General features: G+C 44.4%; 1 protein-coding gene and 1 non-coding gene across 4 annotated transcripts in view; both read right to left on the bottom strand.

Annotated features, from left to right (window-relative positions):
- The window catches only part of SNRK (SNF related kinase), a 40,880-nt gene that overhangs the window by 4,216 nt on the left and 13,367 nt on the right, over positions 1-23,297 (bottom strand). For 2 of the 3 annotated variants that reach the window (XM_070391616.1, XM_070391617.1), the window contains 4 exons: positions 20,295-20,989; positions 6,834-6,975; positions 4,828-5,040; positions 2,429-2,563 (listed from right to left, as the gene is read on the bottom strand). In XM_070391616.1, coding sequence (XP_070247717.1) covers positions 2,429-2,563; positions 4,828-5,040; positions 6,834-6,975; positions 20,295-20,883 — 1,079 coding nt within the window. In that variant the 5' untranslated portion in view covers positions 20,884-20,989. Of the gene's footprint in view, positions 1-2,428; positions 2,564-4,827; positions 5,041-6,833; positions 6,976-20,294; positions 20,990-22,528; positions 22,591-23,297 lie in introns of all 3 variants that reach the window. The other variant, XM_070391618.1, reaches the window with a different exon arrangement.
- LOC138992832 (U6 spliceosomal RNA) lies at positions 15,209-15,316 on the bottom strand. The gene has a single exon (XR_011468161.1). It is a non-coding gene; the product is annotated as a U6 spliceosomal RNA (small nuclear RNA).

Below are 23,297 nucleotides of genomic sequence, written 5' to 3'. Positions count from 1 at the left end.
AAGTCTGGTATTTACAAAAATGGAAATAGTTGAATGGATTTAACATGAGAATGTTGGAGAGAAGAGTCAGTGAATGCTGGTATATATCATCTCCTCACCAATTAAAAAAATGCAACCAGCAAAATAGAAATACTTCTATTTTCAATGCTCAGGAAGAGTACTGGATAGCAAATCCACTATGACGTAAACTCTGATTTTATCCCCCATCTGGAGTCACTCAAGTAACTAAAACCCTGCTTGGTAGCTAAAGAGAAAGACTTTGGAAAATGAGGTCTCTGGCTTGTTTTGAATAAACATCTTGGAATTCTCAGCTGTCCTCCCTGCCCAGGGACCAGCAGATGCCAGACACGTTTACAACAGCCACTTCCACACGATGATATCTTCATTTCACACCAGTTATGTTATCCTAGAAATAACACCTAATTAAATCTATAGCTTGGTAAAACTCATAGGCATTTACAACAGATATCCTTCCCCCAACTCAGAGCCGTATCACGTTCCCTCGAGGGTAGAGAGCCATTTGCTATCGTCACTGCGTGGTAGTTTATAGAAGCTGAGTGCTCGATGTTTTTGAGGTCAAGCAGTGTCTCTGGACAAGTCGTCTGTCCTCCACCAACACCACTGCGCCCCCTCCCGGTGAGCCTCAAGGTCCCACAGAGCAGAGCCGCACACACTGCTTTCAGACTGAGCAGCCACCAGAACATCACCCCACGACCACGGGGGAGCCCATGGCGGGGTACTGACTCGCCAGAGCAGCAGCCGGTCCATTCGAGAAGGATGGGGAGGGGCACAGCCTGATAAAGGCTCTTCTCTCCTCCCCTCCCACCCCCGGAAACAGATGAGTGCGGGCCACAGCTGTAGCAGTCAGGCTGACCATAAGGCATCCTCAGCTACAGAGCCACGTCAGGCCCAGGGTGACACTAAAGTCACAGTGACGTAAAGAGAAGGCGAGGAAGCAGACACAGGAGGAAGACAGGCCTGCAGGGTGTCTCCGCTCCAGAATCCCCAGGAGGGTAAAGGAAAACTGTGGGAGGCTCTGATACTTCTTTATAGCTGCTATTGGCTTTGCCATTTCCAGAAGTAAAACCAATTTAACTCAGTTACTGTTTGATCACTTTTAGATTGAGCTCTGTTCTGTCTCACTGAACAGACAACAGCTCAAATCCAAATACCCCTTCTCCAAAAGGACTGGGTGGCTCCCGACCTGGTGGCCCAGCTACTCGGAGGCTGTGGTTTCCCACCAGAGGGCTCAGCAGGACGAGGCTGGCCCACCCTCTCCGTGTCACTCTCCTGCTCTGTCTCATGCCTGGAGTCCCCTGGCTCCCTGGGCCCAGGCCTCTTCCAAGCCGACACCTGACAGCGTGCCTAGTTTCCATTACAGAAGAATGTGAGCAGGACACGGAGTTCCTACACTCGGCTTCCAGCTCAGACTTCTCACTCTTTTCTTCTTCAGCCATCAGGACTGCTTTCTTCTCTCTCCTCTGTCGCTCCAGCCCAAGCAACAACCTAGCATGGCAAGTGACTGCAGGGAATTTAACCCCAATGGTTTCCCTCCTCTTTTTAAATAATAAGTAAATATTCACACACATATAATCATTCATTGTTGGATGTACGAGTAAAGAATTATTCAGAATTGGGAGCGTCCTTTGGTTTTTGAATCACTACAGGTCCAGGGGTTACTTTATATGGATATGAATTCTAATAAATTTCCTAATGATGGTGTAAAAGGTAACCCTTCCTACGCTCTGATTTTAAGCAGAAAGCTAGCATGGCAGGAGAACAGGAAACTGGGGAGGGAGGAAAGGGAGAGACAGGGTGGTGATAGTCCTACCAGAGGCAGCAACAGGGAGCCGGGCCGGATGCACCCCACAGGCCCTAACTCATCTGGCCCTCACCGCACCCCAGGAGGCAGGCAGGGTGCTTCCTCCCACTTCACAGGCCAACTCAGCAGCTGAGTCATAGGTTAAGTGACCTCCCCAGGTCATCAGCCAATAAATCAACTGGTTAATCTGACTGTCAAATCCCTGAAATCCTGAGACAACATCACGGCCCAGAAATGCCCTGTTATTTTTAAAAGTTATTTCAAATAACTGAGGGAAAACTGGCCTTGTTCCTGGAATAAAAGAATAAAGAAAATAACTTATTAATACATGGCAGACCTAGAAGAGTTTAATGAAAATAAACTACAGACACGCTGGCTTGAGACAGTCTCCAAACGTGTTCCCGGCCAGGCCAGCAGCCGCAGCCCCGAGCCCAGGAGCCCACGGCATCCTTGGTGACGCAGGGTCCCAGCCCCGACGCGTGTGGAGAGCCCCCCATCGCTGTTCACAATCTTGCCCCGGAGTTAGGAAGCGTTAAGCAAGCAAACAAACAACGTTCACTATTTCAAAACGTTAACTTACTAAAATCAGTGAAGATTTTTTCTCACCTAAACTGGGCCTTGATGTTGCTGGGGCTGGCAGACCTGGTTTGGATTTCTTTCTCTTGCTTCTCCCTCAGGATCCGTTCGGCGAGCAGGAAGTACGTGGCCGTGATGTGGTTGTACCTGTTGGTCTCCAGGGCTCTGGAGAAACAGGGAGAGTGCAGAGACCTCAGTAGCAGATTTTTACAAGCAGAACTGATGCTTTTAAAGTACAGTCCAAGCAAATGGATCCAATGCTCAGAGTCTTTAAAATTAAGAAAGATCACAAATAAGAAAAAAACAACTAGTATTTAGATTACTCTTGAAACTCTAAAAAAAACTGCATAAAAATATTCAGTTAGTAAGAAAAATCCAAAATGCTGATGGCATGTGGGCTAGATGTCAGGTTTAGGTGCATAAAAGGAAATGAGGCTTCATGAATGTACACATTATCCAAACTTTACTCTGCGTCTTGCTGCCATCAGAAGTGTGAAGTGGGTTCTATGAATGTGTGCTGAAACACACTGTACCAATTGTACCATTGTACATTTGTACCAATCACAAAAATCAGGGAGTTTTTACTCTTACACTCTCCTGGCATTTATTGGCATTTTACATGTTAATGCATTATCATTGATGTAACCGAGAGCCTGTCATTAGCATCTTCTTTGTCAATGTTTTCACTCATCCATTTCAAAACTGATGCTCTGAAAACCGAGTGCAGCCACTGGGGCTGGGGAGCTGCTGGGGGTGTTTGGCCCTCCGAGGTGGCCCTGCCTGCTCCCCTGCAGCTGGCCTTCCAGGCAACAGCAGGAGCAGGTGACAGGGGCCCACCAGGCCCAGAACTATGCAGCCAGGCTTTTCGGGAACTTTCTGTCGTTAGTGAAAATGCACAATGAACACTAGGAAAGAAGCAACATGGGGATCACTTTTCACCACATGTACCTGGGCCACAGCTTAACAGGGGCGGGCGGGCAGGCTGAGGACAGACTCCAAAGTAAGAGCCCACAAGAGCCAACACATTCGAGTCTCTGATGCAGGGTCACCCACAGAGGAGGGCTCATGCTGCTCACGCTGTGGGCGCAGGAAGACCGAGACCGCCTGGAAGGGCGGCTCAGGCGTCCAGAGCCCCGCTTCCCTCCGGCGCATGCTCACTGGTGGACGGGCACATGGAACCTCTTGAACATTCGATGAGCGCTCCTTCTGGGTTTATGACTGAATTTACGTGAGTTAAATAGCTCGGTGACACCACGGCAGCTATTTATTTATTTAAGCTGAGAACATTAAGACAATTCAGGAGACAAAAATAGCCTTCTATCTACTCAAAAACGAACAATCATTTTCTATGCACTACTAAAGTGCGTGTCCTTGGCAAGCCAACTCCTTCCATTGTACCAGCTGTTCCAATGGGTTAAATAACGTTTGACTTTTCCTTTGTGGAAGTGTTTCATATTCTAAAGCTAGGACCTCCTATAGAAATGAATCAATGCTAAAGCAAAGCACATCTTTATATTATCCTTGATTCTAAACTGCTCAGGTTATTTTAAAAAGTTAGGTGATTTCTAAGCCCCTTAGGTTCTGAAGTCCTTCTGTGCTGTTTAAGGACCTAGTTAATAACTTGTGGGTTCCAGCCGAAACCGGTTTGGCTCAGTGGATAGAGCGTCGGCCTGCGTACTGAAAGGTCCCAGGTTCGATTCCGGTCAAGGGCATGTACCTGGGTTGCAGGCACATCCCCAGTAGGAGATGTGCAGGAGGCAGCTGATCGATGTTTCTCTCTCATCGATGTTTCTGGCTCTCTGTCTCTCTCCCTTCCTCTCTGTAAAAAATCAATAAAATATATTTAAAAAAAAAAATAATAACTTGTGGGTTCCAGGTGGTGGCAGCAGGGGCTCTTCAGGACCAGAGAGCAAGTATTTCAGATGTTGAGGGTCATGTAGTCTCTCAGATACGCTGCTGTAGCACAAGCACCGTGGACAAAACATAAATGAATGGGCACGGCTGTGGTTCACTAACACTCTACTTACATAAATGCATGACTCGCCCCCACATGCCAACCCCTGACTTAGGGGACTTGAGATGCTGCCCCATTCTCCCTGCTCACTGTGGGAACCAGTGAGGGACATGGGAATGAAGAGAATACTGCTATGGGCAAGGCACATACTGGGATAGAAAGCAGGCTGTACCCCAGGGGGAAGGGAGAAAGGCTACAGCGCTCAATGAGACGCCCCTTGGTCACTAGTACAAAAATAAACAAAATACAACAAAACCTAAGAGCCAGGATCAGGGCAGGGAACTGTAGAGATAAATGGCATGACCCTGTCAGCTGGGTCTCTAGCCATCACACAGTGCCACAGGCCCTGGCAATACAGAGAGAGCCCGTTCCAAGCATCTGAACCCATGGCCCCGACAAGTGAGTGGTAACATACTCGACAATGGCATCTCGATCCGCTATGTCCCCGAGCACCATGCGCTGAATGATGCTGTTGTGCTCCTCCTCTGAGAGGTTCTTGTAGGACACCAGGGGGATGTTATACTTGGTGGCTGGCGAAGGGTCCACACCCTGAAGCCAAGGATGGTTTTCAATCTCTTCTAAAGAGGCCCTTCTCTTGGGATCTCTCTGTAGCATCCGGGTGATCAGGCTGGAAAGGGAAGTAAGTCCATTGTTCAAACAAAGGTAGTTCTTTGAAAAAGACTAATAAGATAATAAACCGAAGACAAGATTGCAAAGACAAAAAATAGGAGAAGGCAACAGGTGTCAATATTAGAATGAAAAAGGGCAACACCCCCACTAATCTATAGACTTTAAAAATGTAATTAGAGGATATTATGAATACTTGAGACCAATAAATCTGAAAATGTAGATAAAATGAACAAGATCCTGGCACTATCCCTCCAGGGAGCACGCCCTTGCCATTCCCTTCTCTCTCTCCTTCCCCCAAGGCTTATATTCCCTAACCTCTAAGGGCCCCATAATATTTTTGCTATGGTCAATAAATTTGTGCTTGCTTTTCCATTAAAAAAAAAATGAATGAGTTCCCTGAAAAACACAACTTGCAAAACTGACACAGGAGAAAGTAGAAAACTGAGTGGTCCTATGATTACTAAAGATAATTCCTCTTGGAAGGAGACACAGAGGCTTCTAAGTTACTAGAACCTTTCCATTTCTTAAGCTGGATAGCAGGTACAGAGGTGTTCATTTTATTACAGACACATTTTAAACATTCTTGTGAATAACATATTTCAATATAAAAATAAGTTTCTGAGTAGAGGCTGTGGAGATACTTCTTGAATTACAAACATTTAACATGCACACAACATATATCCTGCTTCCTGGGGCAGAGAAGAATCATAGTAAGGGCATAAACATCGCCATCATCAACATTCATATCAGGAGCTTCCTATGTGCTGAGGGCTGAGCTAAGAACTTTTACAGACATTAATTCATTTCATTTTCACAATAACCCAAAAGGTGGGTTCTATTATTCTCACATCATCAGTAAAGGGAGACGTTAGTATTTGAATCTAGAGAGTTTGAACACCTAAGTTCTTAACGATCCCCCACATGGCCTAAGATGGGGCTCCGCCTGGAGAAAGGATTCTTCAAACTCAGATTTCCTTCTATCCCCGCCCCCCCCCGCCCCCCCCCCCCGCCCCCCACCCCCCCCCCCCCCCCCCCGCCACCAGTTACAGCTGACATTCGATACTATATTAGTTTCAGGGGTACAGCATAGTGATTAGACATTTCTATATCACAAAGTGATCCCCCCAGAAGTCTACTTCCCATCTGGCAACATACATGGTTACCAGCTGAATCTATGTTACGACAGCAAAGTCCTGTGAGTGGTAGCTATACTCTCAGCCAACCTCATTTCAAAGCAACACCCACATCAACGAAATCCTGAACTTCCAACAGTTCCTTTATTCCACTATATTTCTTACTACACAGATTCGAATGCTGTGCGGTACTTTAAATCCAAAACAATCAACTTGAGTGTATTTTTGGTTGGCTTCCCATAGTCACATGAACCAAAACAGAGCTCTTTAGTTAACTGGGGGAAGGAGTGTGGGGATAAAATTATGAGACACACTATGTAAATCCTAAAATGGTGTGTTGATTGTCTATTTCAGAAATGCCCTAACTCTTCTCTGGAACTTAAAATAATTCCAGGTGGTCGTCCTCGTTGCTGATGCAAACAGAGAAGAGTAATTCTCGTGGTAATGTCTCATTTCAAGTAAAGTAACCCCCTCTCCTGGAGACTGAAACAGCACGTAATGAGCTTCTTGAAAACTGGCATATTTAAGCAATACAGTAATACACTCTGTATCTAATATTACATTTCAAATCATATTCTGGGGTTAACTCCCCAAAACACACTTATCAAGAGCAGAAATATTAAGTTCAAAAAATAAGCACACACTTTTTTTTACTTACTCTTTACACTCTTTAGACACATGGGATGGGACCGTGTATTTACAATCCATGATCATTGTCAATGTTTCACTGTCATTGGCCTCTTGAAAGGGTGGCTGCCCGCACACCAACATGAAAAGGATCACTCCCAGACTCCATATATCTACGAATCAAAGACACATTGCTAAATATTGTACTAGTCAGAAAACTAAAAACACTTCGTTAAAGGAGACTAACAATATTATTTTATTTTGAACAGTCAAAAGCACTTATATCTCAAAGTAAAAAGTCTAGGGAAGAAAGGTTAAGCCCCAGTAAGATAGAGATGGTATCTGTTTTGTTCACTGTTTAATTCACTTAAGGCCCAAGCAAGTGCCAGGCACACGGTGAATGGTCAATAAATGTTGACTGAAGAGATGAATTCATTTGTTAATGACAAGAACATCAACTGGAAGGTGTCTATCAAGGTCCACCAACTGATGGACAGGCACGGCTGTTTCCCCATCACATTACACACCAGAGGTAAAGCTAAGAGGGTAATACTCTGAGACATGGACAGGATTTTGCCTAAGGTCACAATTATCTCAGTTGTTCTTCACCTCGATCCTGGTGAGATAACCAGATCTTGCAACTCATGATCATTTTATAGATGAGAAAATTACAGCTTGGAGAGATCATTTTATAGATGAGAAAATTACAGCTTGGAGAGGACAGAAATGTTCCTGGCTGTCAATGAGGAAATATTCCTGGCTGTCAATGAGAGGACGAAGCTAGGACTGAAGGTATAAGTCACCAGAAGCACACTTTTTGACTTAAAAATGGCAGGAAGGACCTACTTAATACAGCCGTTAAAGCACTGGGAAACGTAGCAGCTTCCTGTCACTGCAAATGTTCCCACAGAGGCTGGGCAACCACCTGTCCAATATCTGCATACGGCATCCTGCAGACTGCAAGGCTGGATAGTCACATCTGAGGGCCCTCTCACTCTAGCAATAGACTAACGCCTATAATAAAAAATAATCCCTTACTTCTTGTATGAAATAAAAAACAAAGCTGTCAATCAGATGGAAAAATGTCTTCTTCAGATGAAAAAAAAAATCCATTTAGGAAGGGTATCATAAATTAATTCATTCCAAAAACTAAAGTATAGACAGATTATATCAACATTCACATAAGAGAGAAATTCAAGAAGCTTCCGGACCACAAAGGCTTGGAGGAGAACGGAGGAGCAGGCCACCGGGCCTTTGTGACCACATCTGTTAACACTCGACTGCTCTCATTACAGCTTAAATGCCCCAGATAATTTAGGTTCCACGTTATTTTCCAAGAGAATTAAACCTTGTTAATAAAATATATTTTCCTTGGTCCAAACTAAACAGAGAGGGTAATAAAGGCACAAACACAAAAGTCACACACACACTGTGGTTTTTAATATGTACATTAAATTTTCCTAAGGATGCGCCAATGAAAATTAGCGAAGCAGGTAGAAAACTCCACTAAAATGAAAACATTTATGCAAATGAAAATGAAAGGGACCTAAGGATCTTTCAGTCCAAACCCGTGGCTCTGCAGTGTCCCTGAGCGGCCCACCTGGCATTGCTTGTTGGATCCATGAGTTATGGGCCCCCTGCCCCAGGACAGTTCACTGGCTCAGCAACCATTCTACTCACTAACCCGCATTTCTTTACCTTGACTTTGGACTCCAGAGGGCCATCCCCCTTCAAAGTAAACATCCCGAGTATGTGGCTAGTGGCACCTGCTCTTTAACCATCCAGTGAGAAGAACTGATTACCCCATTAGTATCTTATGAAGACTTTTAATGGAAATTTATATAGGTTGATGTTTAACTTAATCTTCTTTGTAGAATTGAACCTGCTGTTTTTGGTCACCTTGCCCCAACTCTCAAGCCACCACTGTGAGCAAGTGATAATTACAATTATTCTCCCTTTAACGCATATGCCTTTCATTTTACAAGTTATCAACTATCACCTAAACCCACCTTTTCCTCAATGCTCATTGCATGGGGGGATTTTTCAGCAAGTTTTTGTTCATAATATACACTTGGCTATCTCCTCCCCCAAAAAGGAGGCTTTTAAATGGCTTACAAAGAAATGTGCACAAACATAAAAATTAGGATTAAAACAAAAATTTTCTTCTGTTGTTAATACTGATAATGTCTAATGCTACTTACTACTATACCCAAACCTAGCCATGAATATGTGTTGTATCTGAGTTACGATAAATCCGTATCGTTCCAAAGACATCCTCCAAACACAATTTCTATAAAATGAATTTGGTTCATTGTTTCTTCTACCATTTCCTACTTTCACTGTGGATCAAGTGGTTTGGTTTTTACTTTGTCTCTGTGCTAAACTGGAGATGCTATGTGACAGTGCAATTACACAAAACCGATGTTTTCAAACCATAATGAGTAATATAAATATCGACTAATGATGCCCAAAGCCTTATTTGGTTAAACACAACTTTCTTTTCTGCTAAATATTAACCTCAGCAGCAACAAGCACGTCCAATTGTTTGGCAATGTTCTCTTCAAGACCATCTGCCCAAGCAAACGAGCACTGCTGATTAGGAAGTGACGCATGACCAGGAGTCACAAAATAAAACCAACATAAATATACACACTGTCTCCAGTGAGAGCTCAAACAATTTCTGAACATGGAAATGCTTACGTTTGGGAAACTTAGGAATACAGTGCATGCACAGTGCAGCGCCATAGTCCGGGGCAGCGCCTCTGGGGAACACGGCGTCACCAAGAGGGCAGTTTTGGAAGGCAAACGACCCAGCCCTAGCTGGTTGGCTCAGTGGACAGAGCATCAGCCTGTGGACTGAAGGGTCCTGGGTTCCATTCTGGTCAAGGGCACATGCCCGGGTTTCGGGCCCGATCCCCAGTAGGGGATCTCTCATCACTGATGTCTCTCTCTCTCTCCCCCTCTCTCTTCCCCTCTGAAATCAATAAAAAAATATTTTTTTAAAAATAAAAGAAGACAAACGACCCTCTCACTGACAACATGAGTATTCAGGGGCCATTTATTCTATGTACTTATCTTCCAGACTTTTTATTTCTCTTTGTACTCTATGTTTTGTCTTTGAGTCATTTTATTTTTTCATCCTAAGGGCCAAAGGTACGAGATAAAGTGTCACTAAACAAATGCAAAGTGCTATGACTTTAACCAAGTCCCGGTCTTTAACATGGGAACAGTAACAGTGATCTACTTCCTCTTAGAGCTGCTGTGGGCCTGAAAAGGACTGAAATGGACTCCATGCTAAGTCCTCAGGGCAGAGCCCAGTGCACAGGTGTAGGGAGGGCCCGGAGGCAGAGGGGGTTGCTGCTGCCCTGCTCCCATTCGAATGGGGCAGGCCCTGGTCCAGCACAGCGGACATGGAGGTACCCTTGCCCTGACAGGCCTCCAATTCACTGTGAGAAACAGACAGCAGGGAACAGAAACAGAAGGTAGGTAAGCTCAAGAAGGCACAAAGCCACAGAGAGAAGGAAAACTCCTGGAGATAGGCGAGGGGAACAGGGGAGGCCTAGTAACACAGGTTAGAAAAAAGGGATGGTCAGGAGCTTGGGTCCCCAGGACCAGACCTCAAGAAGGGCATCGGGACAGATTCTCTATTACATTCCCCCACAAATGAGGAGGGAGGCAGTACTTTTCTTAATAAAAATTCATTTTAGTGGGTATTTTAAATGATCTTTTTTCTTTTTAAAAAGTTTGTTAATGAAACTACAAACTTCCAAGGTACAGATCATAGTCTCAGCCTGAGATCGGACCTAGACCTTTTGAGCTCGGCGTGTCAGCATTAACTCTGGGGCCGTGTCACATACAGAATTTTTTTGATATTTGCAACCATAGTAAAACAAAGACTTATATTTTTGATATTTATCTTATATATTTAAATGCCATTTAACACAGAAAAACCAACCAAAAAAATGAGTGTCATAGGTTCGCCATCACTGTCCTAGGAGCACAGGGATCCATTGAGTCTGTCATTGGGGGGAGGGGAGAGAAAGAGCATGGAACAGGGACTTCACATTATTTTCATTTTTAAAAACGTTCAAAGAATTCTCTACTCATAGTAAAGGTACACAGGTTAACAAACACCAATCAACCACCTGAAAAATCAAACTTAATGCTGATACTATTTGAAGCACATGTTTTGATTTCAAACCTAGCTATAGACTCTTGGTTAATAAAAATGGAAAAAAGAAAATATCAATAAATATAGTTCCTTTGGGGTGTGTGTGTATATATGTGTGTGTGTGTGTGTGTGTATGTGTGTGTGTGTGTATATATATATATATAATAATATATATATTATTTCAGAGAGGAAGGGAGAGGGAGCGAGATAGAAACATCAATGGTGAGAATCACTGATTGGCTGCCTCTTGCACATTCCCCACTGGGGATCGAGCCTGCAACCTGGTCATGTGCCCCGATAGGAATCAAACTGTGACCTCCTGGTTCATAGGTCGACGCTCAACCACTGAGCCACACTGATTAGGCCCTTTGGTGTTGTGTTGTTTTTTTTTAAATCTTCCAAAAATAAAACATCTTCCAACTCATGGAACTGTAGAAAGGGGCGCAAGATAGCAAAGTCTGTGTTAGTATAAAGGGTGGAGTTGCTGGTCCCCCAACTGGCTCTCAAGCTGGAACTCAGAGCACAACCATGAGCAGAGGTCGCCTCTGCCAAATCTCAGCAGGTCCAGTTACCATTTGAATTCTGCTGTTTCTAGCGTAAGAGGTGGAGTTTCTATCACAAGGCTCGCTGCAAGCAGGCTAACAGAAGATCAAAATGAAAACAAAATAAAAGAACAAGCTAATGATTAATTTGAGGACAGGCAATTGCCACGGGGGATTGGGTGGGGGGAATGTCATGACTACGGAGATTTTCTAAACATCATTTCTGAAGTGAATTTTCTAGACAGCAAAAATAAAAAATGGGGATTAGAGAGTAATAAAAACGGAAGGCCAGAAGTAAGTTCTAGGTGGAAGCCTCTATTTCTGTCTCTTTTATCAGTGTAGCCATGAGTCATGGCAGAAGCAGTGGGAATAGAATGTTCTCAAACCACGACAGGGAAGCAGGGACCGGCACCTTTCACCACTTACAACCGGCAGGATTTATGCAACCCCTTCTCAGTTCCAACTGTGCTCACCAGCAACGGACACATGACCCGACACTAACATAAAAGGCAATGCTTTCTTAGAACAGCAAGGACGGCTGCAGACGTTTGAGGATGAAACCTAGGAACCCCGGTTCTGGAATAATATTCACAAACCTCAGGCCTACGGTCTGCTGATGTGAATTCCTGACTACACAGTAAAAACTGCTCATTTGCATTCACCATCACCTAGAGCTTTAGTTCCTAAGCATCCTTTCTGGACAAGATCAGTGGCTGGTTCTAAGGGACATGACTAGAGACCATTCTGAAAGTAGATCATCTGAATGAACAGAGTAGGGATGCAAGCAGAAGAGGAATGAAGAATTTGGAAAAGTCCATGTTTTAGGATGTCTCTGTTATTCCTGGTTTTATCAACATTCTAGTGAGAAGCAAAGTTTTATTACTTTACAAGGGAATTATTTTTTCTCTTAAAAAATAAAAATAAGGCCCTAGCCAGTTTGGCTCAGTGGATAGAGCATCAGCCTGTGGACTGAGGGGTCCCAGGTTCGATTCCAGTCAGGGGCATGTACCTTGGTTGTGGGCACATCCCCAGTAGGAGGTGTGTAGGAGGCAGTTGATTGATGTTTCTCTCTCATCGATGTTTCTGACTCTCTATCCCTCTCCCTTCCTCTCTGTAGAAAATCAATAAAATATATTTAAAAATAAAAATAAGGATGCATACCATTGTCCCATATCGACTTCACAAAATGTCTTTCCCATATCAAACATCAACGCTGCCCAAACTAGCTTATCATCTCACCCAACCTGTTTGTCTCCATTTGTGCTCTAGCCTGGTCAGTGCAACTCCACCCAAACTCTTGGAGACATCCTGGACTCTACACAAGGATGGCATTCACCATCACCTAGAGCTTTAGTTCCTAAGAACTAAGAGGAAGGCCGAAACCGGTTTGGCTCAGTGGATAGAGCATCGGCCTGCGGACTGAGGGGTCCCGGGTTCGATCCCGGTCAAGGGCATGTACCTGGGTTTCGGGCACGTCCCCAGTGGGAGATGTGCAGGAGGCAGGTGATCGATGTTTCTCTCTCATCGATGTTTCTAGCTCTCTATCTCTCTCTCCCTTCCTCTCTGTAAAAAGTCAACAAAATATATTTAAAAAAAAAAAAAGAACTAAGAGGAAGGGAGAGGGTTCTCTGACTTCCCCGTCAGGGAGGTCCTGCCAGGGCCTGTGCTTAGAACCCTCAGAGGCCCCGAGTGACCTGACGAGCTGGGCCACCTGGCGATTCAGCACCACTACCGTGAGCTGTAGTTACAGGTGTTCTGTTTCCCTCCATCACTCAGAGCACCTCAAATGCCGAGTGTGTCCCCTGCAGGAGGTAGTCCTGCCCAACAGGACAGAGCCTCCAAAAGGCAGTGAAGTGGAGGTGGACGGTTCCTGTCCTTCAAATAGCAGCTGAGAGAGAAAGGAGAGTAAGAAGTGTGGAGTGCGTGCACATGGGGTGGGGGCGATCAGTGAAGACACACTGCATTTCGTTTTAGCTGTTCAAGGCCTTGTGCAAACTTGTTTGACAAGTAAAAGAAAACAGGAAAAAGTTCAAGGAGTCAAAAGGTTATCAATCACGCACTGGGGGACTGCACAGGTTCACAAACCCAAACCAGAGAAGCAGAGACAACTGCCAAGGGAACTTCATGGCTCTGACCTTGGCCCCACTCGGGAAGTGAACTTGACGGATGAAGAGGGAAAGATAAACCAGGCTGAGACAGATCGAGGTCTGATTTCTTTCAGCAGAGACCTGGGTTCAAATTCTACTTGGGCCATTTCATTAGCTATGTACCCCGGCCTGGCTTTTATGCATCTTTCACTTTCTCCTCTGGAAAGTGCCACACCACCACTCTGGTAACGTCAGAGTGGGGTCTGGGCAAACAGTGGGACCCGGATCGCTGCACAGCCTGCGAGGACTGATAAAAACAGTGACCTCTAAGTGCAGGAGATGGCCGGAGAAGCAAAAAGGAGTTTATACTTTTCATTCAAAATACCCCTGAATTATTTGAATTATCTTATAAGAGTATTCATTTACTACTTGTAAAAAATTTTAAAAATTGACTGTGCTTGAGAGAATATTATGATGTGTACACACTTTAACTGAATAAGCACAAAGCTCTTTACAGGAACATAAAAGGCAGTAAGGCCTGGACACAGCCCTCCTCACGAGATGGCGTGCTCAGCTTGTGCTCTGGGGCCACCGCCTCGCGAAGCGCTCTGCACGGATGCAGAGACCACTCTCTCCACAGCAGGAGTGGCTACAGCAGGAATTCTTTTCATTGTCATTTTTAGCACAAATAACTTCCTTCAAGGATATAAAAACTCAAATATTAAACTCACTGATGTTTCATAAGAAACCCCGAATAGTTTTATAAAATGTGATGAAAGGAAAAGGGGATGGTGGAGCCACAGAATCCCAGACACAGCTCAGTTTTCCGTGGTAGCATCAGCATCACAGTGTCTAGGCAGGGGTCTCGTCTCAGAAAGCCAGTGCCTCGGGCCTTCCCCCTCAAGTTCTAGTTCCCACTTCAGCACGAACCTGAGGGTTCTCAACGGAAAGGGGACACTGAGCCAGAGCTCCAGGACCCACTTGGGTCCATTCCCAGACAGTCAGTCTGGACGCTCTGGCTGTCTTGGAATTCCCACCTAGCCAGAACAACCCCTCGAGCTATTTCTAAATACCGGGGTGAAGCAACAGTGACAACGTTGTACTTTTCCAAAATCTGGCCTTTTAAAAAACACCTGGTGAGGCCCAGCGGTGTGGCTCAGTGGTTGAGCATCGACCTATGAACCAGGAGGTCACGGTTCGATTCCTGGTCAGGGCACATGCCCGGGTTGCAGGCTTGATCCCCAGTAGGGGGCATGCAGGAGACAGGCAATTGTTTACTCTGATTGTTGATGTTTCTATCTCTCTCCCCCTCTCTGAAATCAATAAAAACATATTAAAGAAAACAACAACAACAACCACCTGGTGAGAAAGGGCTTCATGTGGTCCATAGCACACCTGTGAAACCACGCCTGAGTCTCTCTAAAGAGGGAATCACAGCTTTCGTCAGACTCACAGTGAGTCTAGAACTCCCTAAATGTACACACAGAAGGCAAGGAAAGGCATTAGGATGTGAGCAGAGACCAAGAGGAGCATGGAGGGGACACCATCACATTCTAAAGAAGTTTAGAAGAACGTACATCTTCACTTCTTTTTGTTGGTTTGTTTTCTAAATATGGAACACTTCACCAATTCACGTGTCATCCTTGTGCAGGGGCCATGCTAACCTTCTCTGTATCGTTCCAATTTTTAGTATATGTGCTGCCGAAGCGAGCACCATTTTCATTTCTTTAGTTCATCCCTGTAATATTGATTCAGTTAAACAAACATTGAGAGCTTGTCCTGTTTACCAGGTGATGAGGACGGGGCACAGATAAGATATAAACACACAGTTCCCTCTCTCAAGGACCCTACTATTAAGCAAGAGGGACAGGGAGCCATCTGGAGTGTGCAAGACTTGGCACCCCCCCATCCAATTCCAAAGGGAAGACGCAATCGGGGCATGTGCCCTCTGCATTTCATCACCCTCTTTTTTTAGCCACCCGCAACCCCTCTATTCTTTTTATCCAAGCAGTGTGCCCCCCCTGTGCCTGGTGCGTCCCATGCACCAGGGTTCCGCGCTTCTATGAAGAGTCTCGCTCCACGCTCTTGTTTTCCTTCTTAGCAGACACCACCATACATCCTGAGGTCCTCCTGAGGCTCCAAGTTTAAATAACTCTTAAATTTAAATGAAAACTGTAAACTATTAAATTAGGCACTGTTTTGGACTGTACATCACATCACTATAAGGCTAATAAACCAAGATATATTAGGTTAGACAAAGTGAGTGACATAGAAAATGGGTTCCATAGAACGGTGGCGATCAGAGAGGTAAAAACAGTGACGGACACGCCTGGGAGTCCCAGCTGTAATGAGCACTGGTGTATCTCTGCTGCTGAGCGGGCTCAGCTCTGTGGCACCTGTTCTACTTCTGCTCTCCACCTCACCTTCTCCACCGAAGTCATCCTTAACCTGTGAGGAGCTGACTGACAGGAGCCCCCGCCCTTGAAAGAACTAAACCCAAGAAGTGACTCTACATGATAATGTTATTGTTTCTCAAGAAGCCACTTCCTGACATGAGCAGACAGGGTTTCCCTAGAAACTGTCACTACCTGGTCCCACCAGGGCCACCCCGGAGCGAGCACAGAGTGAGGAAGCACAGACCCCCATGTAAGCACACACGTGTTCTGCAGCAATTCTTAAAAACACGACAATAACTCCACCTGGCCACCTGGAGTTGAGTCTGCGCAGCAATGTGTATTCTTTTTGTTGTTGTTAATACTCACCCAAGGATATCTTCCCATTGATTTTTAGAGAGAGTGGAAGGGAGGGAGGAGGGGAAGAGAGAGAACATCACTGTGGAAAAGACACATCAATGGGTTGTCTCCCACACGATCCCCAGCCAGGACCAGGGATCAAGCCTGCAACCGAAGTCTGTGCACATGAAGGGAATTGAACCCTCGACCCTTCAGTCCACAGGCCAACGCTCTACCCACTGAGCCAAACCGGCTAGGGTGCGATGTGTATTCTAACAGGATTCCAAATGTATTGCGTTAAAGTTTGTTCTAACTACTGATTTTCTGTTCTATAAACTAGACTTTCTTCAACAGGTTTATGTTTCTTCTCCCCCACCCCCCACACCCTCAGAAACAAAAAAAAAATTTAAAAAATACCCAAGCCGATTCGATGTTTTCACCTGGCTAAGGGTTCCTTCTCCTGTGCTACATTCTGAGGTGAAAGCATGTGGCTTCAGTTTCCACGTGGATTCCTGTATTAAAACAGTGACTATTTGGGCGATTTGAAAAGCTCTTCTGAAGTTCCAAGAAACTAACCAGTTATCAAATAAATACCAAGACTTTTGTTTTATTTTATCTAACATTTAACACACACTCAGAAAAGTGCCTACGTTAGAAGCTAACCTACTTCCTAAATACAAATAACCTGACATTCGGAAAGTTAATACAACTAAAACCGTGGGGCAGAAAAACACAGGAGCAAAGGTCTCGGGCCTGCCCTGCCTCCCAGTTTCCCACGGCAGCCAACACTTCAGAAATTCTCCCGAGGACAGATTCCCAAGGAGAAGAAAGCACCTCGGAAGGAAGGAAGAAGGCCGCGATCCTTGCACACGCTCTGGGACTGCAGCCACAGCACCAAGGACACGTGTCATTCTGCGATCCCTCCAAGGGGAGGTGCTGAGCAGCACCGCTGACCACTGAGGCTGCGCTTGCCTCTGCCATTAGCTCGTACTTCACATGCACTAAGCCTTCATCTAACCCCATAACAACCCTAAGACGGGCACTACTGTTACCCCGATTTCAACAGGGGAAGCGAGAGACCAGAGGAATGAGTCAGGTGAGGCAGGAGAAAGGCAGTGGTGGGGCCCTCCACCTACAGAGCAGATGGTGAGGCCGCCAGGAAGTGGTATGGGGGCCAAGAGTGCCCTCGGCCAGGGGAGGGGAAGTGGAGGACCTGAGGCAGGTGTGAGTGTGGATTGTGGCTAACAGCAAGGAGGCCGAGTGGCTGGAGCTGAGCAGGCAGCTGGGAGACAGTGGGAGGGATTAGTCAGGGAAGAGCCGGGAAGCCAGCTCTGAGGGCCATGCTGGGCACCGAGCAGGGGGTGGGGTGGGGGGGCGCCTCTCGTTTTGGTTGCGAATGAAATGGGAGGTCTTGAAAGTGTTCTGAACAGAGGGGTGACGTGAACAGACTGAAGGAAAGGGCAGATGAAAAGGAACTGATGAGCACAGCTTGTTTTCGGCATGAAAAAACAACTACACATTCTTGTGCACTTTTTGAAGCTAGATGTTAAATTTCCGTCCCTAACACTTATTCTTTAAAGAACAGTAGAATTAAAATATTGGACTGTTTTTCCACTAGTCACTAAAAATACGGGAATCTAGGGTTCAAGTCAACGGCAGGTAGGGCTGGATGCACGCTGGAAGCCAGGGAAGCTCCTAGGTGTGGCCACACCAAGATGATCGGAATCAGAATCTTCAGGGGCGGGGCCCAGGCAAGGTGGGGTGTTCTGTTTTCATCCCCCCTAGTGAAATCGACGGGTGGTGAGCTGAGAACTTACCACACCACTAGTACAGTGGAGCAAATTATACTTTTCAAAGGGGCATCCACCTCTATTTCATTTGACCTGGGCTTGTAACAGGGAGAGCAATAAGCAGCAGAACTAAACATGCAGTAGGGAAAACATCAAAACTCATAAACCGCCCTGACCGGTTTGGCTCAGTGGCTAGAGCATCGGCCTGCGGACTGAAAGGTTCCAGGTTCGATTCTGGTCAAGGGCATGTACCTCGGTTGCGGGCACATCCCCAATGGGGGCTGTGCAGGAGGCAGCTGATCGATGTTTCTCTCTCATCGATGTTTCTAACTCCCTATCCCTCTCCCTTCCTCTCTGTAAAAAATCAATAAAATATATTTAAAAAACAAAAAACAAACCTGATAAACCATTTCTACCACCTTTTCCAGGCCAATCACTGAAGAATCAATGATTGAGTTAGCCTGAAATAACCATCTTTATGGTACCTGTAGATTACTCCACCCATAGTATTTCATGCTCAAGAATCTTTATTACACTAAATTATAGTAGTGTAATATAGCTTAATTATAAAACCCAGGGCACAGAAGCTTGCCTACCTGCTTCCCAAATACAATCATACAACATTCACATTACAAGCCTGCACATTGTGAATGCAGAACTAACACTGAATAAATAAAGTGCTTTTATTTACAGACAGTTCGTGCCAGATCAATGAACTCTGATTTCAGAAATGAATGTCACTTCTCACAGGCATGTGCAACTTCAGAAAGCTTAGGAGAGGATTTTTGTTTATGCTCGTGGCTTTATATGACTCACGATGATGTTATACTTTGTAAAAGGCATCTTTCAGAGTAAGTGACGCTGCACTTGGTGGCTGGGTTTGGAGCGTGTGTGGCACGTTTGTATGGACATGCTTTTCATAACCGATGCTAGCACAGCGACTTCCATTCCCAGTTCTTGACAACTGAATGCCACGTGTGTGACCGTGCGGGACCCAGGTGGCCATGCAGCTTCGCTGGGCAGGGACAATGCAAGCTTTACGTTTACTTTAAAATGAAACAAACAAGGAACTATGTTAAATTTAACAGACCAACTTCCTTCCCTATGCAGAGGAGAGGCATAAATCTTCCCTCAAAAAATATGATCCCAATCTCCACGCTCGGAACTAAAACTGGGCCACCGCCTAAGGTCTCCCAATCGGAACCCATCAGGCCCATGTGTCCAGGGCAGCAGTGGAAGAGTAACTAATATAAACTTTAACCAGGTCAGGAAACACTGGGCCATTGCTAGGACATCTGCCTCTAGTGGGCGGCTACTGAGGTGGGAAATGAAACTCCACACAGACTTGGTGCAGCTTGGGAAGCACTGGGAAAGCAAGGGCATGCACGGCTTTCCTGGAATAAATCTGAAATAGAAGCAAGGAGTTACCAATCCATGACATAAGCTATTTCAGCAGATTTACATAAACCAAAGAGGAAATTTCCAATCCTTCAGGCCTACGTCAAAGTTCTATCCCAAAGGTATCGTGGCTCAGGTTGTTCTATCTGTATGGGAAGGAGCAATCCTTTACAAAATTCTCAGGGAAAACATTTAAATATCTGAACAGATTCTACACGTAATGCTGCAATCAGGTCTTCTGGGGCCACCCATTTTCTAGATCCTCTAGAACAGCGGCCGCCAACTTTCGGACCTCACGGACCACCGGCTGGTTGGCGACTGCTGCTCTAGAAGACGCTTAAGGAGGGTGTGTGAGGTATTTTATCCGAGGACTAGAGCAGAGCGAGGAGTAACTACCTCAGTGCATTAAACGTGGCTTCTAGTCTAACACCACTCTCGGCTTGAATATGTCAAGGTTTCCCAAAACTCACTTATTATACAAACCATAAGCTGATAAGAGATTACCTTAAATGATAACTTCCTTGTTTTCCTTTGTTCTGACAAAAATACCTTATAAACATTTGCCACTTAAAAGGTAAAATAATGGCCAACTTTAGGGCTATATGGCATTCATAAAACGCAATCTGTTCATTAAGATGCATTTAATAGAAATTATCTTAGAAATTATTTTTAGATTTAAAAAACAACAACAAACAAACACGAAACAACGGACCTGACCCACTGCACTCTAGCCACTAGAATTCAAGTGAGCAGGTATTGGCAGGTGACCTACCTACTGCAGGTGCATCATACTCATCCCCAAGCAGAATTTCTGGCGCAGAATATGCGAGAGACCCACAGCTGGTAGTGAGCTTCTTTCCTGGCTGAAATTTGTTGCTGAAACCAAAGTCCGTCAGCTTCACAAGACCTTGTTTTTCAAAGAAGACCACATTCTCAGGTTTCAAGTCCCTGTGAACCACGTGGAGTTTATGGCAATAAGATATAGCATGAACTATCTGAGCAAAGTACTTCTTGGCCAAGTCCTCATTAAGTCCCTCCTCGTGTTTCATTATGTAATCGAACATATCTCCTCCATCCCCAAGTTCCAGAATGAGATACAGTTTGGTCTGGGTGTCAATCACTTCATAGAGACGCACGATGTTGGGGTGCTGCACCAGTTTCATGCACCGCACTTCTTGGAAAAGGTGACCAGTGGCTAGTGTGTCCAACTTGGTCTTGTCAATAACTTTTACTGCCACCTTTTCACCTGTGAAGACATGCCTGGCAAGCTTAACCACTGCGAAGTGACCTCGGCCCAAGGTTTTGTCCAGATCATACAACCCAGCAATCTTCCCGTCGTACCCTCGCTTGAATCCTGCCATGTTGGTCCAACAGAAGAAAAACTATCCAAACTGTTTGAAACGTGTCTTCTCATATAAGAATATCTGGTGAAAATAAGGAATTCATTTTCAATGTTGCCATGGGCATCTACAAAATAAGAGAAGAAACAAAATTAAGTTTCTGTAACATTTCCTTTTATAATTTCATTAAAGAAAATTTTTAAGAGAAGCCTGAAGTAAGTAAATGGAAACTGAATTTTCATTTCAAAGCCCACACCCTTTATAAACATTTGACTACTCTAAACAATGTTACATTTAAGACACTATCTTAAGAGTTAAAATGTCAACTATAAGAGGCATAAAGTCAATCTCCCATGCAAATGAAAATGATATGAGTCACTACCCCCCCATACATATTTAAATAAACAAAATAAGTCAAAACATGCGAAATGTTTTTCGTCATCCTCATTCAATCCTTACAATTGCTCTCAGAGATAAGGACATGTGGCCCTGTTTTGAGGCTCAGAGTAGTAAGTAACTTGGCCTAAGCAACAGGCCAGCGGGCACAAGAGGTGAGGCGTCTGACACTAAAACCTGTGCTCTGAACCATTATGCTACACTGTTTCTGCAAATTAATTTTAGAAACTACATTATTAATTGTTTCTACTAAGATTGTTTAAATAAGAAACCAGTAGTATGTATAAGTGTTGGGGAAGCAAATTTTTTCTATACCGTGTGTTATCCTTGTATCTGAGTTAATAATTTTAATAAGATTAACAGGAAAATCTAAATGGTAAGATCTTACTTTATTTAGACAGTAGTTCCCCCCAAAAAAGTTTAATTTAAGCATATTTAATTTTCAAAAATAGAACTCTAAGCTAACTCCAGGGGACAGAAAAGTATCTTTAAATCTTTAACTTCAATTAATTATAAGGGCAGTAATTATTCTTAAAATTCTACCCAAGTCAATGTTACTATTGCAAATACAACTTCAGTTTTCAAAACAAACTTCTTCAGTATGCCCCCAAGTTATATAATACATATTTTTTCCATCTATCACTTTAGTTTAGATGCACTTCCTGGAAAGTGGCTATATAAATCACATTTTATAAATAAATCTGTTTGTTTAAATTAAATTTTAATTTAATTAATTTAAAATTTTTATTATAATAGTAGTAAATAGAGAGATAAGGAAAAAAGTCTTTTCTGGGGTACCCAGAGGTAATCACAATTAACACTCTATGACATTCCTCAGAACTGTGCCAGCAAAAGGGCACTATGAAATAATTTTTAATCTACTAGCAAGTTCATGGGAACGAATCTTATAGGATCTCTTGTAAAGAAAGACTACCCTGTAGTGAAATGATTCCTCACTCTCACTATCAAAGAATTTACTTCCTTTGTACACATACCCCCTTTTCAGTGTCTATAAAACTACAATTGTATTCCTAAAAGCAGGACATCATAATTAACTTAAGGTTGGGAGGAAAAATATCCTTGTTAGTGAGCAACTCTTAAAGTATTAGTCCACTGTCTAATCTCACTATCAAGTGTATTGTGAGTTAGTGTAGGAAACAACTAAATCTTTTTTGATCTCTGAGGATCTCGCACTGTGAACACCAATGCCAACTGTGAAGACGTGGGTTACATAAAGCAAAGGTGACTTTGTACTGGCTCCGAGACATACCCTGCAAACTGCATATTGAATAATCCTTCTTATTTCTGTGTTTTGTTAGTTGCTTTTTTCTCCTAAAAGAAAACACAGAAAAATATTTTAGTTTAGTTCCATTTGTTTTAAATTTGCTTAAAGTCAAATTATATACCCTAAGGCTGGGTCCAAACATAAAAATGGCATATTTGTCTTTAGTGACCCATCCCCCATTATCTTTCTCCCCTCTGTGAACTGCAACCGGTTCCAGGAATCTTTGTAGTCAACAGGAATCTCACAGTGAACAGATACCTAGAGATCGTTCCAGGTAGACAGCTCAGAGAGATGATTCCACTGGAAGGAGGAAGAAATGATAATACTGAACAACACTAAACTGGCCATCTTCTAAATGCCTCCTGACAGCAGGCACCAAATCCGTACGTCACAGACTCCTCACCGAGAGCCTGCAGGGAAGGCACAGTGAGGCTCAAGGTGCCCACTAAGCAGCAGTCCAGGGCTCCAACCCACTCAGCCTGGCTCCCAAGCCCAACCTGCCTGCAGAAGCCGCTCCAGGCTCAGGAAACACTCACTCCAGTAGCTCAGGAGGCAAACTCCCCCCCCCCCCCCCCCCACCCCGCCCCCCGTCCTCCAGCAAGCCAGCAGAAATCCACAGCAGTGCCACCACCAGGGAACACACCAAACACCTTTGCACTAGAGGCTTTCTACTTGATAGTAGAGAAGAAACTATCATTATGGACACAGAGAATGTGAGCAGCTCACTGACATCGACATTCATGGCACAGTGAGG

The sequence above is a fragment of the Myotis yumanensis genome, unplaced genomic scaffold (assembly GCF_028538775.1).
Source record: "Myotis yumanensis isolate MYYU_CA2020_CCGP unplaced genomic scaffold, mMyoYum1.0.hap1 SCAF_14, whole genome shotgun sequence".
Classification (NCBI taxonomy): domain Eukaryota; kingdom Metazoa; phylum Chordata; class Mammalia; order Chiroptera; family Vespertilionidae; genus Myotis; species Myotis yumanensis.
The sequence above is the reverse complement of the archived record's forward strand: the minus strand, read 5'-3'. Positions and strand labels throughout refer to the sequence as shown.